Source organism: Mauremys mutica, chromosome 10 (genome assembly GCF_020497125.1).
Source record: "Mauremys mutica isolate MM-2020 ecotype Southern chromosome 10, ASM2049712v1, whole genome shotgun sequence".
NCBI classification, from domain to species: Eukaryota; Metazoa; Chordata; order Testudines; family Geoemydidae; genus Mauremys; species Mauremys mutica.
The window spans coordinates 38,532,103-38,550,768 of record NC_059081.1 but is presented as its reverse complement, the minus strand read 5'-3'; the positions used below and the strand labels follow the sequence as shown (position 1 = coordinate 38,550,768).

Here is an 18,666-nt window from a genome sequence, read left to right as displayed (position 1 = left end):
AATTGATAACTTAATTGGTTAATAACATAGTAAAGTCATCTTGATTTAATTATTAACCAATCTAAGTTATTAACCAGTCACACAGTGTTTTAATATCATGTGCTGCAAAGAGCTGCATTAAAGAGACACATTGAAGAGCCACTTGTGGCTTGCAAGCCTCCGTCTGAGTATCACTGATATAAATGAATTGTAACTAAAAGATGTTTGAATAGACAAGTATGTAAGTAAAGATGAGATTTTCAAAGGTGCCTAAATTAGAAGTTTTGCTCCTGACTCCCCTAGGTGCTTTTGAAAATCCCACTGTAAATCTTTGACAACATACAGTCTGCATTTGTGATCTTGATAACACATAAATGGGAGAACTCTGAAACTAAAAAAGTATTCTTTGATCAGTGTTACAGATCAAATGCTTAACTAAATAATATTTAGATTATTATGAATATTCTTGTATAGTCTTGCCTTGTTTCACACTTGAGCTTTAAAATATTTTAAAGCATCTTTTCTAAAACTGCACATATCTCAATTTTTTTTCACACTGTACATCAATTTCAGACCCAGATAATCTCTCTCGCTGGCTGAGGTACAAAACCAGCTGGCACTCAGTTTGAATAGTATCCCCACAGTGCAGGACAAAACCGAACATCCCATTACTTATAGGTTTCATGGAGAGAAGGATTCCTTGAAATAGGCTTATGCCTTATCTCTGAATTTTTCAGGCCTTAAAAGAAAAGCAGTTCTGTTTTCTGGTTCAGCAGCGTTTTCTAATGTAATGTTCCTCCATCACTACCAGTATTGATGCATGGGTAAAAATATCCTTTTCAAACAGTGAGTAAATTGAGCTTTTATAGTTCATTCATTTCATCTGCAGGAAGAAGCCGAAATACAAGCAGAACTCGAGCGTTTGGAAAGAGTTAGAAATCTTCACATACGAGAACTCAAAAGAATAAACAATGAAGATAATTCACAGTAAGCCACTAGATTTTAATTTCTCATGTTTAGTCTTAAAAACGTAATATAGTTTAAAAACTACATTCCCCAAAATTGAACAGCATATATTATAACTTTTTATTAGGTGTTCTCCCTGGTTTTATATTTATCTTGTTTTAAATGGACTAATTTTACCTACAAATAATGGTTAATAATTTTACAGGGCATATGAGGGATTGAGCATGTAGAGTTGAAAATGCAGAACATCTAAAACTTGCTACATCACAGTTCTGACATAAAGAATAGTTATGGGGGAGTCTAAAGCAACCCACTCATCTGAAAGTAATGCCTATAGACGTGGTGAAATCTTGATGCACTTGTGGAAATTTTATGTTTGTGTAACACTAGATTCAGCTCTACTGCAGTATTGTTCACATATTTATCAAAGCTCCAGAAAGCGCAGAAAAGCAGATGACTAAGTCATGTATATGTTACTGGTATCTATTGCAACATTTGAATTTGTGTGGTAATCTATTGTAAGATAAAACTTGCATCTAGAATTAACTGTGACTCTATATATTACATAACTGAGTAAAGTGAACTCCTCTATAATGGTAGAGGAGACAGAAAGTTCAATTTTATGTTTACTCTTGGCTATAATGAAACTATACATATATGGATTCAGCACTTCCAAAAGTGTTGAAGCCCACAGTAATGCAGTTAGATATCTATAATATTTTTAATGGTTGCCATATGCTGGGAAAATTCTAGACATTAGGTAGCTGTTCAATGTATATAACTCGGCTGAACTGAACATTTGGTTAATTTAAGAAGAAAGCATACTTAAAATGAAAAAAACAGGATCAACAAGAAGGAAATTACTATTTCTTGGAGAATGGCAGGTTTTGGCTATCCTGTGCAATAGTACCTGGTATGGTCGCCAATTCTGATTGGATGAATTCCTGGAGGTTTCATCACATGACATAATCTTTCATTAAAGATTAATCTTTAATTCCTGGAGAGTCCAGGACAATCCTGGAGGGTTGGCAACCCCAGTACCTGGGTAGAAAAGCTCCAACTATGCTTCCTGTTCTGAAATTGAGAACAATACCTGTTACACAGGCTCTCTAGGAGTCCAGGTACTTCAGTGCTGATTTTCTGTGGTAGATGATTATAAATGCTGTGTTGGAAAATGAAAAACTTCCTACCTTGTGTGTGTGTTGTGCGGATGGAAGTAGGTGTGTACCATCACTTAAAAAATAGATTGGATACTCTGCTTCTGGTGCTCCTGGAGGACACTGTGTCCCTAGAGCCATGAAATCAACCCCACTGTTATATCTGATACCCTGAATTTAGTTGGTGATACATATAACTATCTGCTTTTAAAGTGTTTTGTTTTTCTTAGACAAAAGTTTTTGTGAACATACAAATACATTTCAATAATGAGAAATGAAACTTTTGATGTTTCATAGATGGCCACAGTAGATAGTAGTGTACTTGTTACTTCTAGTAACTACATGTTACTGTGGCTATGCCAAAATACTTCCAACCCACACTTTCAGATAAACATAAAAACCCAGCTACTGGCAAACCCTAACATGCAAGGCCTTACATAAATTCTGCGGAAAACTATAAGGAAGCAGTCCCAGATCAGAGAGAGAAAAGTACATAGCAGTGTCTCACCACTATGCTTGAAACAACGTTGTGAGAGGATTCTTAATACACACATAGTGGGTGCACAATTGTAAGAAGATTTGGTTAAAGGTCCCAGTACTGCAGATGAGAAATACATAGCTCCAGCTACAACAAATACAAGAATCATACCTACTAGGATTATTCTTATCATGGATCTCTGTCATAACTCTGTACTCATCTGATCAACAGTTAAAAACAAAATTGCATATTTTATGAAGGAGAAATACACATACCCTGTCCCATCTGAAAAAGCCTGATGGATTCAGGGAGTTTGTTACAGTATGAACATGAACAAATTGGCTTTCTCCGAGGCACAAATACTAGGACTACTTTACCCTTGTTAGTTCTGAGTGGGTGGGAAGAGGTCTATGGTAGAAGATAGCTAAGCCCAACAACCTGAAAATTTTAGTGGGAAATGAACAGATTCAAAAAGGCTGATGAGTTGCACATATGACTGTTAAGAACAGGATGCTATAAAAATATTAAAGAATTGCCACAATTCATTGTTGAAGAAACATATAATAATAATATACAGTGCTACAGATGTAAATTCAGGAAATCCCACATTTTGGCAAAAAGATAATCAATTCATTCCCAAAACTAGTGCTAACTATTTGCAGCTGTATGAGCCTGTGTGCTGAGCTGGCCAGAGCTCAGATATTTTTGGGCTGACCCAAGGGCTCATCTCTCTGAGACTGTCCCACGTCCCACTCAGTCACGAGTTCTGAAGACACCTCCATATAGAGATGGTCCCAGTCCCAGCAGACATCCTTCTCTCATACTTCCTGTTCTGGGGAAGAAACTTGGTGAGAAGCTTCAGGTCAGCCTCAGGGCAGCAGAGACGGGCCAGCTGGAGACAGAAAACCCTTGGCCCCTTTAAGAACTTGTACATGAGCCCTCTCTTCCTTATGGACACTTTGCCTCCTTATGGGCTTGTGGAGGAGCTCTGTGGCTCAGTGGTTGGGCAGAAGAGTGCAGCATAAGCCTCTGTCTCGCTTGCATCCAAAGGGAGGAATTATAAACCCTGCCCTGGGATTCCATTCTGTGCTGAGAAGGAAAGCTTCCTCTCCCTCCTCCTGGGATTAGAGTAAGAATGGATTTTGGGGCCTTACTGTGGGTATCACTAGTTTTGGGGCTGGGAAGGAAGGAAATTTTCCCTCAGTGAAGTGTGGCTTGGATAAAGTACAATTTTCAACTTCCTCTCAGCATCCCAGGGACCTGAAAGGTGGGGTAGGTTGTAAAATTAATTTTATTGCAACTTGATAGGTGTGCAGTGCAGGTAATTGTTCCAAAGTGGTCCGCTTCCCTGATGCACTGGAATTGGAAGTGGATTAGGAGAAGGCATCTCGTAAAGAAAGTGGAGAATGAGGTTGGCGCTCCGAATGTTTGGCATAGTAAGGACATAACGCCCACTTCTCCACTCCCTTTACCCTTGTATGAGGGAAGGGTGGTAGGGTTCCAGCATCTTTATGGGGTATGGGTCGAACAGATTATCAAGAAAGGGTGACCTTGCTGGACAAGTTATAGCCAAATAGGTCCCAGGTGGGTTACTTAAAGTTGCAGCCTAATTAAACCACCTTCCTGGTGTCTTGTCTTCCTGTAGTACATGGGACAAAGGCTAAGCTGAGGGATGTGGGAGGGGAAAAGGAATGTTAAGAAATATTTTGGGTTTGTTTTTCTTTTGAAAACAAACAAGAAACTGGAACTAGATGTAAAAAGCAAATAGAAAATATAATTTGTCTTGTTACTGATCCACTAAAATTTGAAAATCAAAAGTAGCAAGAACACTTGTTTCCCAGACAGTACATACCCAAAAGAACAGCTGAAATGTTGTTTCTCATTGGACTCAACTCAGGTATAATAAAAATATAAACAGTTAAAAGCTTAATGGTAAAACTTAAGACGTTTTTCATAATCTCTCAAAAATGCAAAAAAAAGACTTGAACAAAACTAAGTGGCTGAATGGCAGTGTTTGGTAGCAGTTGTTGATTTGATATGATGGATTGAAAACACTAATTTACTATTTTAAAAACTGCATAGCTATATTACACAGTGCTGCCATAAAATTGTATTTAGTAGAATATTACTGAACAGGGTTTTTTTTCTTATAAAAAAAATACTCAGATAAATTAGGTGAAAATAATATGAAAGGAGCTTGAAATTGATCTCAAACAGTTATTTGAAGTCTTCCTACTTTCTTTTTAAGGTTCAAAGATCATCCCACATTAAATGAACGATATTTGTTACTTCATTTACTTGGTCGAGGTGGCTTCAGTGAAGTATATAAGGTAATCTGTATTTTGGTCTGCTACTGTAATATTTCATAGCCACATCCGTTGTTTGTTTATTTATATGTATAATCGAATATTTAAATAATTTAAATAATTAAATTAAATTATTATTTATATATATAATAATTTTCTTACTTTTGATCTCTCGGACTAAGAGGGTTCTAATTAGACATGCCAAACCCGTGAAAAAAATGCAGAAATTGGGCTTGGTTTTGGCTTAATTGGCTTGAGTTGCTTGTTGGCTAGTTTTTGGATTGTAGCTTGTTTGACTTGTAGCTTGTTGCTTCTTTTTTTGATCATCTCCTGGCAAGGAAGGGCAAGGCAGGGAGAGAGTCAGGGCTGCACAGCAGGCCCACCACAGTCCCAGACTGCACGCCTGGGGGATCTAGTTACATAGTGTTGGGGTTCTTAGGGATTGGCTTGTTTTGAAATGGGATTAGCTTGATTTTTGGCTTATTGTGAAAGTCGGTGTGCTTATTTACCGCGTGAAAGTTGGCAACTGTGGTTCTAATACAGTAGCACTTCTTAAACAAAGGCTGGAAAAACCCCTTAGCTTATATATGGAGGGAGAGAACACCACTGAGCTGAGCATCACTGATCCTACTTATATAATCAATAGACGAAGGCTCCATTGGTAGTAGGGAAAAAGCCAGGATTGTGACTGTAGCCTTGCTGATATGTACACTAAGGAAAATGCATTACAGCAAATTGGAAAATTAGGGACTTGTGGTACAAATTTAAAAAATGTTTTAGTCCTTCTGGACCTGGGATAATTAACCCCAGCCATAGAAGGGAGCGCTTGCCACTGAAATGAGCCTTTATGAACTCAAACATAGTTGTAACCTCTTGGTTAGTCATAGCTTCTCTGGATACATTTATTTTTCTGAATATAAAATTGGCAGAAGTCTTGCTGGATAAGAAAATATCTGAGGAAAGTGAAACAAAATTATAAATGTTATGATAAGCCATCTAATGCAACACCATGGCTCTACAAGTATCAGAGGGGTAGCCGTGTTAGTCTGATTCTGTAAAAGCAGCAAAGAATCCTGTGGCACCTTATAGACTAACAGACGTTTTGCAGCATGAGCTTTCGTGGGTGAAGAAGTGGGTATTCACCCACGAAAGCTCATGCTGCAAAACGTCTGTTAGTCTATAAGGTGCCACAGGATTCTTTGCTGCTTTTACATGGCTCTACAAACTGCATGTAGTATTGCTTGTATAATAAAGTTTTTGTATACTTCAGATTAACTGGGTCTTCATGATTATGAAGTGTTTTTCTATAACACATCTGTATAGTTTCATTTTGCTTAATTTGTCTGTAGATCTGTTGATTATATGCTGAATTTGGATCTTTTTTAGTGTTGTTTTTTTTGTCATCTTTGGTTGTAATTGTTCCATATCTGGTTTTCTAGGCTTTTGATCTTTATGAACAAAGATACGCTGCTGTGAAAATACACCAACTTAACAAAAGCTGGAGAGACGAGAAGAAGGAAAACTACCACAAGTAAATATTAATGATTTAGGATTCTTGTGGTAAATTGACCTGCGTTCTGTTGATCATGGAAAGTTAACAAACCTCTTAAACATTTTCCTTTAGACATGCCTGCAGAGAGTATAGAATACACAAAGAACTGGATCATCCCAGGATAGTTAAACTCTATGACTACTTCTCCCTGGATACAGATACGTAAGTGAAATGACACTGATTTTAGAACATTCCAAGTATTTTTAATACCTTACTTATATTAAAATGAAGACCGTATTTGAACACTAAGGGTGAGATCCTCACCTCAGCTCTGGCCTCGTTATCTAAAATGACTGGAGCAATAATAAAAAGGGGCTCTAAAAGCCCCAGTTCTGTCTGGAGGAAAATTCCCCATGGTGCAGACATTGTGGAATACAGTCGTAAGGCTGCTTTCCAGGGACACCCTCATATAAGGGGTGTGTTGGGATGAACTGCAGCACACAGTACTGCAAGTGAGTCCAGGTAGCACTGTAGTCCATGGGACAGCCCAGGGAAGCTACTGCAACTTAGACTGACCTCCGGGGCTGTCTTAATTATACCAGAGGCTTCTCCAGTTCCTTGTGGAAGCCAGGATTAGGAGTTTCCTTAACCACTACCATGCTTCCCTTGGGCTGCGCCTTTAAGAGACCCAGCACAGAATTTCACTGTAAGAGGTTGCACTACATTTGTTATCAAGAAACTTGTCTAAGTCTGCAAAAAGGAAAGTTCTTCTTCGAGTGTATTCCACAGTAGGTGTGCGTGCTCGCCACGTACACCGGTGCCGGAAGTTCTTCCCCTAGCAGTACCTGTAGGGGAGCGCCCCAGCGACCCCTGGAGTGGTGCCTCCATGGTGCTGTATAAGGGGCACTGCGCGCTCCCTCCACCCTCAGTTCCTTCTTGCTGCCAGTGAAGGTGCTTTGGAACTGCTCTGCGCAAGCTTTGCTGTAGCTCGTCCCCAAAACTGCTTGTTTGTTCAGTGTATGGTACCTGTAGTTAGTTAGTTAGTTCCCAACGTGGTTTGATGCCCAGCCTCCATTCAGGGCAAAGTCCACATGGATTGCCCTTGACGCCCACCAGGCTGTCTGGTTGGGTTCCGTCTGACTGAGACTGTTGGCACTGCTCCGCCTTGGGGAGCAAACATTGACAGAACCAAGGCAGTCCTCATCTTGGAGGGGCTATTGCAGCTGGTCATGGCATGAATGTTGACATCAGTCCCATTTGGCATCCCGCCACGGCACCGCCTCTGCGGGCATCGATCGCCGTCGTCTCACCGTCGTGGGTTCACCCCCCGGAGCCGATCGTGGAGCAGTTGTTACTGACAGTAACGGTCCTCCACATCGGGATCGCAGTCCCATGGTCAGCATCGTTGCCAATGCTCCTCCCGGTCCAGGGACAGCAGCAAGTCCTATGTCAGCCCGGCCGCCCTTCGTAGTCGTCCATTGATGGGCCAGGCCCGCCAGTCCGAAAACCTGGCTCCGCTGGTGCCATAGCTGGTGCAGTGGCACCGGGCCCCGTGGCTGGCCCAACGGTACCAGTGGGCACTGTGGCCCCCGATGTAGCCCCCGGTGGGGGCTTGCTCAGTGGCTGGAGCCTCAAAAGGACCATCGGCCTCCCTCTCCAGACCTCCAAGGAAGGAGTCGGTGAGATGTGCATCCTTGGCACTGTGCCCGGAGACCAACCAGGTGGTGGACCCTCCGGTGCCAGTGGACACAAAATACCATGCTGGCCTCCTCACCCTCCCCGGATGAGGCAGTTATGGCCCCTCCATCCCGCAGAAGGACTTTAGGGCCCACCAAGAACTCTTAAAAAGGGTGGCATCAAGCTGGAGGAGCCCTCGGACTTCCTGTTTAATGTACTGTCCTCCTTGGCACCAAGCAAGGAGGCCTTGCCTCTCCACGAAGGGGTGGTGAAAATTTCAAATGCCCTGTGACAAACCCTGGCCTCATTGGCCCCCATCTCTAAGAGAGTGAAACGCAAGTACTTTGTCCCTGCCAAGGGGCATGAATACTTATACACCCACCCTGCTCCTAACTCCCTGGTGGTCGAGTCGGTCAACCACAGGGTACGGCAGGCCCAACCAGCCCCTTCCCCAAAAAATAAAGATTCAAGGAGGCTGGTCTCTTTGAAAGAAAAATTTATTCGTCCTCGAGCTTCCATTTACAGGTGGTGAACTATCAGGCTCTCCTGGGCCGGTATGAGTTCAATCTGTGGGGCTACCTGCCCAAGTTCGAGGACTCCCTCCAGGAGTGCGACAGGAAGGAGTTCAAAGCACTGGTGGAGGAGGGCACAGTGGCTGCTAGGGCAACCCTGCAGGAAGTTTGGATGCAGTGGACATGGCCGCACGGTCCATGGCCTCCATGATGTCCATGAGAAGGGCATCATGGCTCCTGTTCTCTGGGCTGTCCAGCAAGGCGCAGACCTCCCTGCAGGACCTCCTGTTTGATGGCAAATCTCTGTTTGTGGAACGAACAGATACAAAGCTGCATGGCCTGAAAGACTTACGCACAACTCTCTAGATTCTGGGTCTCTATGTTCCGGCTCTGGCTAAACCTAAGTTCAAGCTGCAGCAGACTCCCACTCAGGCCACCCATTCAAAATACAAGACCCCTTATAAGAAGTCACGGGACTATAAGAGGTGCCCACAGAGGCAGTCTCGGCCTGCCCCCCAGCCTGGGTCCTCCAAGGGCAAGCAAGCGGGGGAAAGGCAGTTTTGATGGGGCGCCCTGCCAGTTCTCATCAGGAATCCACCCTCGGTAAAGCTTCCCTTCTCCAATTGGTTGTGTGCTTTCCTCTCGGAGTGGTCGCGGCTGACCTTGGACTGTTGGGTCCTCAACACCATCTCCCGGGGCTACACCTTCCAGTTTACTTCTTCCCCACCCAACCATTCCCTGCCCTTCTCCTGGGGGACCCCTCACACGAGGCTCTGCTCAAGCAGGAGGTGGGGCGGCTCCTGGGCCTAGGAGCAGTGGAAGCAGTACCGGGGGAGTTCAGAGGCAAGGAGTACTACTCCCGCTATTCCATTATCCCGAAGGCCAAAGGGGGGCATCTTGGACCTGTGAGGCCTGAACCAGTTCATGGTGAAACTCAAGTTCCGCATGGTCTCCCTGGCCTCTATCATCCCCTCCCTGGGTCCCGGGGACTGGTATGTCGCCCTCGAGCTACAGGACACGTACTTCCACTTTCATATATTCGAGGAACACAGACGCTTCCTCCGTTTCATGGTGGGGCAGGAACACTACCAATTTACGGTCCTCCTGTTTGGCCTGTCCACCGCCCCCAGGGTATTCACAAAATATATGTAGGTGGTGGCGGCCTACCTCAGGCGCCGAGGGGTCCAGATCTTCCCCTATCTGGACGACTGGTTGGTCAAGGGCAGCTCCCGGTCACAGGTGTGGGATCACGTGGCGCTCTTGTCCACGTGCACTACTTTGGGCTTGTTGGTAAGTGACGCCAAGTCCACGTTAGTCCTGGTACAACGCATAGAGTTTATTGGGGCAGTCCTGGACGCCTTGTCGGCCAAAGAACTGGACAAGTTCGAGACCCTGAAGGGGCTCATCGACATGGTCACAAGGTTTCTAGTGACAACAGCTAGAGTGTGCCTCCAGTTCTTGGGTCACATGTCAGCATGCACATATGTGGTCCGTCACGCCAGACTCAGGATGAGGCTCCTCCAGCTCTGGTTGGCCTCGGAGTTCTTCCAGGCCAGGGAGAACAAAACCTGAGCCAGTGATCATCTCCCTATGGTGGTGGTCCTCCCCGAGAAACATGCTCCAAGGGGTCCCGTTCAGGGGCAGGGCCCCGTTGCTGGAACGAGTGTCCGATGCATCGGACTTGGGACGGGGGGCCCATGTGGGGGACGTTCAGACCCAAGGTCTGTGGTCAGCTCAGGATCTGACCCTCCATATAAATGTCAAGGAGCTCAGGGCAGTATGGCTGGCATGCATGGCCTTCTGGTTGCACCTGGAGGGCCGGGTGGTCAGGGTTCTCATGGACAACACGGCCTCGATGTTCTATATTGACAGGCAAGGCAGGGCCCAATCCTCTGCCCTCTGCTGCGAAGCCCTCAGGCTGTGGGACTCTGGGTGCCCAGAACGTGCAGGCGGATTGCTTGAGCAGGGATATCTCTCTGCACAAGTGGTCTCTCCACCCAGAGGTGTGCACAGACTTTTCCAAGTGTGGGGAATTCCCCAGGTGGACTTGTTCATGACTTGGCAGAACTGTCGCTGTCCTCGGTTCTGCTCCGAGGAGGGATAGGATGGTGGGCTATCTATGATACCTTCCTCCTGTCCTGGTCAAGCCAGTTCCTCTATGCTTTTCCCCTGTTCCCACTGATCGGCAAGGTCCTGGAAAAGATAAAGTCGGACAAGGCTCAGGTACTTCTGATTGCCCTGGCATGGCCCAGGCAGCATTGTTACGGGACCCTCACGGGCTTGGCAATTGCCCCGCTGTTGCCGTCCTGCCCGGACCTGCTCTCCCAGGACCAGAGCCGCCTCCTCCACCCCAACCTACCGGCGCTCCACCTCACGGCATGGCTGCTCAATGGTTAGGTAGGGAGAAAAGGACGTGCTTGGAAGGGGTTCAGCTTGTCCTCCTAGAAAGCAGGCAACCCTCCACGTGCCGAGTCTACTTGCAGAGTGGTCTCAGTTCTCCAGATGGGCAGACGAGCAGGCGTTTCCCTGGTGGCTGCCCCAATCCAGCTTATTCTGGTCTACCTCTTTCACCTTAGAGCCCAGGGCCTGTTGCCCTCATCAGTCAAGGTGCACCTGGCGGCCACATTGGCAGGGCCACACAATATTCTCTCATGCTATGACTGGCTGATTCCTTAAGGGGTTGGATCGTCTCTTCCTGTATGTTAGGCCCTCTGTCCCACAGTAGGACCTAAACCTGGTGTTGGCCTGTCTCATCGGGCTCCCGTTTGAGCTGCTAGCCACGTGCTCCTGGTCACACCTCTCGTGGAAGGTGGCCTTCCTGGTTGCAATCATGTCGGCTAGACGGGTTTCAGAACTCGGGGCCCTGACTGCCGAGCCCCCCATACACATGAGGTCCAGTTCCGCCCACACCCTTCATTCCTCCCGAAGGTGGTCTCTGCCTATCACATAGGTCAGGACATTTTTCTGCCAGTCCTCTGATCCAGGTCCCATGTGTCCAGTGAGGAGTGCTGCCGCCACATGCTGGATGTGAGACAGGCTCTGGCTTTCTACCTGGCTTTCTACCTGGAGCCATTCAGAAAGTCTTTGCAACTGTTGATTGCGTCGGCCGAACGCATGAAAGGTCGGCCGATTTCCACTCAGCGGCTCTCCAACTGGATCACCTCATGCATCCATACCTGTTACGGCTTGGCAGGAATCCCTCCGCCACCAATTGTGAAGGTGCACTCGACTTGGGTGCAGGCCTCGTCGGCTGCCTTTTTGATCCATGTCCCCATCCAGGACATTTGTAGGGCTGCTACGTGGTCTTCAGTTCACACTTTCACCTCGCGTTATTCGATTGTCTCCCAAACCAGGGAGGACGCCGGGTTCGGCAGGGCTGTGCTTTGTCACGAGAATTTGTGAACTCCTACCCACCTCCAAGAGATATAGCTTGGAATCACCTACTGTGGAATACACATGAGCAATCACTCGAAGAAGAAAAGACAGTTACCTTTTCTGTAACTGGTGTTCTTCGAGATGTGTTGCTCATGTCTATTCTACATCCCACCCTCCTTCCCCTCTGTCGGAGTTGTCTGGTAAGAAGGAACTGAGGGTGGGAGAAACGCTCAGCACCCCTTATACCGTGCCATGGAGGCGTCGCACCCGGGGTCACTGGGGCACTCCCCTATGGGTACTGCTAGGGGAAAAACTTCTGGCACCAGTGCACGTGGCGAGCACGCACACCTACTGTGGAATAGACATGAGCAACACATCTCGAAGAACACCAGTTACAGAAAAGGTAACTGTCTTTTTTTTACATGGCCTCACTAATATTTGTGTAGTCTCTTTTCCGTTGAATGCAAATGTTTTGATGTTGGGTTTTTAATTAACTAGTTATGCCAGATTCCCTTAATTTAAAAAGATGTTATTCATATATGTGAAATTAACTTGTCATCAATCTTTACTTTTTTTTTTTCATATGATTGTGCCATTAGATGGCAATTTGTACTCTACCTTATCTGACACTGTATTTCTGAATTTTTACTCTAGGTTTTGTACAGTGTTGGAGTACTGTGAAGGCAATGATTTGGATTTCTATCTCAAGCAACATAAACTGATGTCAGAGAAAGAAGCTAGGTCCATTGTAATGCAAATAGTAAATGCACTACGGTATCTCAATGAGATCAAGCCCCCTATTATACACTATGATCTTAAGCCAGGTAAATGAAAACAGTTACAGCTGAAAATGCAATAATTCTTCTTCGAGTGCTTGCGCATGTGTATTCCACAGTAGGTGTGTGTGCTCGCCACATGCACCGGTGCTGGAAGTTTTTTCCTCAGCAGTACCCATTGGGGGAGCACTGCTGCGACCCCTGGAGTGGCACCACCACGGCGTGCTATAAGGGGAGCCGCGCACTCCGCCCACCCTCAGTTCCATCTTGCTGCAAGTGATGGTGCATCGGAACTACTTGCTCCAGCTTTGCTGCAGCTTGTCCAAAATCTCATCTTCTTCAGTAGTACCTGTTTCAGTTAGTCCGTTAAAAGTTCTAGTTTAGCTAGTTAGAGTTTGGGCCAGGGCATACCCTGGGCCCCAGGGTTTAAATCGTGCGAGTCTTGTAGGCATTCGATGCCCAGAAGTGACCTGCACACCGACTGTCTCTGCTGCCTGGGCAAATCAGCGATCGCTGTAAAATCTGCAGGTCTTTCAAATCCAGGACGGAAAAAGAGAGAGACATTAGACTTTGGGCCCTTCTCATGGAGTCGGTGCTCCATGCCGAGTGCAGGGTATCAGCGGGACAGGCACCGATGCCACAGACGCTCCCACTCTAGGAGCTCTCGCCACGGACGCCATCTCCGGTCATGCTCCGATTCTCGCGCGTCGAGACACCGAGCTCACAACTCCTGGCGGGGATCACCAGCTCCACATCGTCTTGGATCCAGGCATCGAATCGTCTCGACTAGCAGCACCTCGGCGTCGAGGAACGGTGCCGCCTTGGAGTCCAGATACCTTGGCAGATGATGTGCTTGGTGACAACCTGACTTCGTCCTGCACGCAGTGCCCTATGACCCAGCTGGGCCAACCCAACCAGCTGGTGCCGCCAGCACTGCACCAGGGCCAATGGCAAGGGCCCCCGTGGCAGGGCCAGTGGTGCCAGTGGACCCTCTGGCCCCCTGTGCACGTCCAGCAAGGCCCTCTGTCGATAGCGGGAGCATCGGTGTCTCCATCAGCCGCGCTATCCAGACCTCCGAGGGATAGATTGGCGGGTCACGGCTTTCGGCACCGCAAGAGGAGTCCGACCAAGGGACGGATCCCGCAGCACCGGCCGGCATGCAGAGCCCAGTACCGGCCCCCTCCCCAGCACTGGAGGACAAGATTGCCACCCCACCCCCCTTCCGTACCACACAAGGACTTCAGGGCCCATCAGGAGCTGTTAAAGCGAGTAGCGTCCAGTCTCCACCTCCAAGCTGAGCAGATGGAGGGACCCTCGGACTTGCTGTTCAATGTACTCTCATCCTCGGCACCGAGCAGAGTGGCCCTCCCGCTCCATGAAGGGGTGCCCAACATCTCTAATGCCCTCTGGCAAACACCGGCCTCTCTTGCCCTGATATGAAAATGGGCAGAGCGCAAATACTTCATGCCCATGAAGGGGCAGGAATATCTCTATACCCACCCGGCCCCCAACTCCTTAGTGGTAGAGTCCGTGAACCACAGGGAGAGACAAGGCCAGCCAGATCCCGCACCCAAAAATAAAGACTCCAAAAGGCTAGACTCGTTTGGCAGGAAGCTTTATTCATCCACCAGCTTCCAGCTGAGGGTGGCCAACCACCAGGCCCTCCTCGGTCATTATGAGTTTAACTTTTGGGGATCACTGCCGAAATTCAAACCCTCCCTTCCAGAGTGAGAAAGGAAGGATTTTAAGGCACTGGTGGAGGAGGGCACCGCTGCCGCAAAAGCTGCCCTGCAGGCGGCGGCGGATGTGGCTGACATGGCTGCTTGGTCCATGGCCTCAACTGTGTCCATGCGCAGGGCATTGTGGCTACTGATATCCATCGATCTCCAACGCCTTCCTCCTGTCGTGGTCGGGCCAACTTCTTTACGCCTTTCCCCCGTTTTCCCTCATTGCCAAGGTCCTGGAGAAAGTAAAAATGGACAAAGCACGTGTCCTCCTAATTGCCCCAGCTTGGTCCCGGCAGCATTGGTACGGTCCTTCCCTTATGCTAGAACACCTGTCCCTCAGTGGGATCTAAACTTGGTGCCTTCCTGCCTCACGGGGCCCCCGTTCGAACCCCTGGCTACATGCTTGTGGTCTCACCTTTCCTGGAAGGTAGCCTTTTATCTGGAGTGGACTAAGCCATTCCGCAGGTCTTTGCAACTCTTTGTTGCCTTGGCGGAGCGCATGAAGGGTCAACCGATCTCTACCCAGAGACTGTCTCGGTGGATCACATCGTGCATCCGGACATGCTACGACCTAGCAGGGGTTCCCGCACCACCTATCGTGAGGGCTCACTCGACAAGGGCTCAGGCCTCGTCGGCTGCCTTTGTAGCCCACGTCCCTATCTAGGACATCTGTAGAGCTGCTACCTGGTCCTCAGTGCACACGTTCACCTTACACTATGCGATTGTCTCCCACGCCAGGGATGATGCTGGTTTCGGTAGAGCTGTGCTTCAGCCAGGGAATCTGTGAACTCCTACCCACTTCCATCAGACATAGCTTGCAATCACCTACTGTGGAATACACATGAGCAATCACTCGAAGAAGAAAGGACAGTTACCTGTTCCGTAACTGGTGTTCTTCGAGATGTGTTGCTCATGTCTATTCCACATCCCGCCCTCCTTCCCCACTGTTGGAGTTGGTCCAGCAAGAAGGAACTGAGGGTGGGGGGAGTGCGCCATGGTTGTGCCACTCTAGGGGTTGCAGCAGTGCTCCCCCTATGGGTACTACTGAGAGAAAAACTTCCTGCACCAGTGCACGTGGCGAGCACGCACACCTACTGTGGAATAGACATGAGCAACACATTTCGAAGAATGCCAGTTACGGAACAGGTAACTGTCCTTTTTGTGTTCTCGTGTTTTATTTGTAATCCATGTTGGAAAATCTCAGATTAACTTCTGGTTGTCATTTCTTCTTAAACATCTCCAAAATCCATATTTCTCTTACATCTTTATTACTGAAATCTTTGTCTATTCTTTGGCTATCACTTGCCTCAACTCATTAGTTATTTTATTATTTTAATTTATGGGATAAGTCCCTGTCACAAGATGCAGCCCTCATCGCTAGACTGGTGCCTCCTCCTGGTCATGCTGAGGATTAGCTCGAGGCAGACACCCACATCTGCGGTCTGCACACCAGCACTCAGTCTCTGCTCCCGCCTGTGGCTCCTCTCTCAGCTCTCAGAACTCCAGCATCTTCTTCTCAACTCAGCCCTCTGGCTAGGTCGTCATTTGTTTCCCGCTTCCAGGAGGTGATCTCTGTCCAACAGTTGAGCCACTTCCCCAGTGACGAGTTGCGGGGGGGACCCAGGCCCTCCCACTACTGCAGCCCCCAGTCCAGAGACTCAGTAAATAGCAGCCTCCTGCTGCTCCTCTATAACCTCCATCAGTGCTGCTATATTTCCCTGGGCCACTTCCCCATGGCCCTAGCACCTTCTTCACCATTACCTCAGCTGGGCTCCCTGAAGCAACTGGCCCTACTCTGCCCTGCAGCTCCCCTTTATCTGAGTTTTTGGGGCCTGGATTGCTCCCTGCATCTCCTCCCTAATTGGCTGTACTTCGGACAGCCTCTCTGGTCTGCTGGGAGGACTTACTTCCATTGCTCCTTCCTGGACAGGGCATGATTAACCCCTTTTATGCCTGTGTTGGGCAGACACCCCATCACCGATCCAGAGAACATGATGGACACTTTCAGAAATACAAAGAAAATAATTTGTTGTTTCATTCCCCTCTGATCTTTCCAGAATGTTGCTTTGAAAATCATTTCCATTTATTGTGCATTTTCCTTATCTACTCAAATTCTTTCACTGGCTATCATCACCTACCTCTAGTTGAGGCTTTTGTTTTCGCACTGAAGTCTCTGTGTAATTGCACTCATGCATACAAGTGTTGTCCTTCTTTGCTATAATCAGGCCTCTTTCCTAGCTGCTCCCTTTGTATCCTCCTTCCACTGTCATCTTCATGTCCTCTTCCATGCTGTCCCTTTATGACTGGAACAGTCCAATTTTTCTTGCATGTCTAATGACCATCATCTTTATTCTAATCTCTCCTTAAATCTTACTGCATCCATTAAGTCTTCCAGTAATGACTCAACATAGAGTAAATAAAGTGAGTGTGACCATTTTAAACAGACATCTTCTACTTGGGACTTCATTTGACCATCTAGTTTGTTAGTACTCTCTTTGTGAATCTTAAATTGTTAACCCCTTTAGGCAAATATAGTGTTTTTGTAGTGTGCTGTACAACATCAAGCTACCACTTAATAAGTAAGAAACTGTTAACATTGTTTTCTTTTAGAGAGGATAGAGTTGTACAGTATGCATGCTCTTTTGCACAGTTCCAGGAATGGATGATCTCATATAGAACAATTCTAAATATATTTTTATTAAGACATTTATGTTCTCTTTCAAAAATATTAAATCGAGATTTGTTTAAAAAAATTTTTTTTTGTTTAAATGATGAATAAAGTATAATGCTAAAGGAAAACAAAAATAGTATCTGAAATTCATTGTGCAGTTTAAAAACGGGGAGGGACCCTTGGCCCATCTGCAGCCCCTTTGCATTGTTCTTGCGGGGCATATAGAGGCTGGCCCTAAAGCCAGTTTAACCAGCTTCCTGTGAATGTTTTCAGGACAATAAGTGGGAAAAAGCACCATGGCCAGGGTTGCTGTGATCTTGTGTTTCCCAGCTACCCAGTCAGTCCCTTGTGGGGGGCATTGCAGTTGGGAGCAACTTAGAGCCATGCAGGGGTCAAAATGATTTGAGGAGGAGGGTAGAAAGGTGGTGTTCAGCTGCTTCAGCTGTATCAGGCACTGCTGCAGATTGAACCTCGTCAGAAGCATTTATTTAGTATTCTTGTGATAAGATTGCATATTCATAATTTTTTGTTGTTGTTAGGTAACATCCTTCTAGTAGATGGAACAGCATGTGGAGAAATAAAAATCACTGATTTTGGTCTCTCTAAAATAATGGATGATGACAGCTATGGTGTGGATGGAATGGACTTAACTTCACAAGGGGCAGGAACTTATTGGTAATTTTAAGTTTGGACAGATGTTATTTAAACTCTTATTGTTCAAATTTCAATAATGTAAAATCAGTTTTACACAGATATCTAGGATTAAAAGCATCAAATGTAAAATGGGGGAAGGAAAAGGATTTATGTGCAACATTTAGCCTGTGGATCTTAGTGTTGAAGGAACATAAAATTACTGAATTTTGTAGGATGCATAACATAATCAAATATTTATAGGAGTACGAATAACTTCTACAGTTACATTAGATAATCAGTTTTCAAATCTGGGGATCAGCTGAAGTAAGAGAGAATCACCCTTGCCCAAAGCATAGTGTTGCACAGTTAGGTGCAGTATGAGGGTTTTATTATTGGGTTTTTTCCCCCAAAGTGTTGGGTGTTGGAAAAATGAAATTGGACTAGGAAGACCTTTGATTACTTCTAGTATGGCAATTCCTATGTTTCTATTTTTACTTCTGTGGAAGTCAGTTTATACTTCACTCGTAATCTTCCAGGAAGGCAGCAGCCAGGATTTATATTTGGACATTCTGAAAGAATCACCATTTTAGTTCAGAATGTTATAAACATGTTTTCCAAGAAGAAAATATATATTAAACCCTTTGGCTTTTGGAAGATCATGACAGCCCTCCCGGGGTGATGGGTTTGCATAGATGCTTAGCACTGGGAAATCCTCCTGGGAGAAATGTTATCAATTCCAAGAACTTTAGATCCCCAGATCATCATCATCTTCAGACCATGTATACACACACACACTAAAATAATTCCTTTAGTCTTAAAGGTTCAGTTGACTGGAAAACTGACCAGCCATACTATATGTGTAAGGATAATATATATATGGCAATTTTTATTACATATGTACATACAGGATAAATATA

The 18,666-nt window shown here is 46.2% G+C and overlaps 1 protein-coding gene across 3 annotated transcripts in view; it reads left to right on the top strand.

Moving 5' to 3' along the window:
* TLK1 (tousled like kinase 1) overlaps nucleotides 1-18,666 on the top strand; it is a 146,241-nt gene that overhangs the window by 113,958 nt on the left and 13,617 nt on the right. For all 3 annotated transcript variants that reach the window (XM_045032665.1, XM_045032663.1, XM_045032664.1), the window contains exons 13-18: nucleotides 869-966; nucleotides 4,829-4,910; nucleotides 6,326-6,417; nucleotides 6,511-6,600; nucleotides 12,597-12,766; nucleotides 17,656-17,791. In XM_045032665.1, coding sequence (XP_044888600.1) covers nucleotides 869-966; nucleotides 4,829-4,910; nucleotides 6,326-6,417; nucleotides 6,511-6,600; nucleotides 12,597-12,766; nucleotides 17,656-17,791 — 668 coding nt within the window. The remainder of the gene's footprint in view (nucleotides 1-868; nucleotides 967-4,828; nucleotides 4,911-6,325; nucleotides 6,418-6,510; nucleotides 6,601-12,596; nucleotides 12,767-17,655; nucleotides 17,792-18,666) is intronic.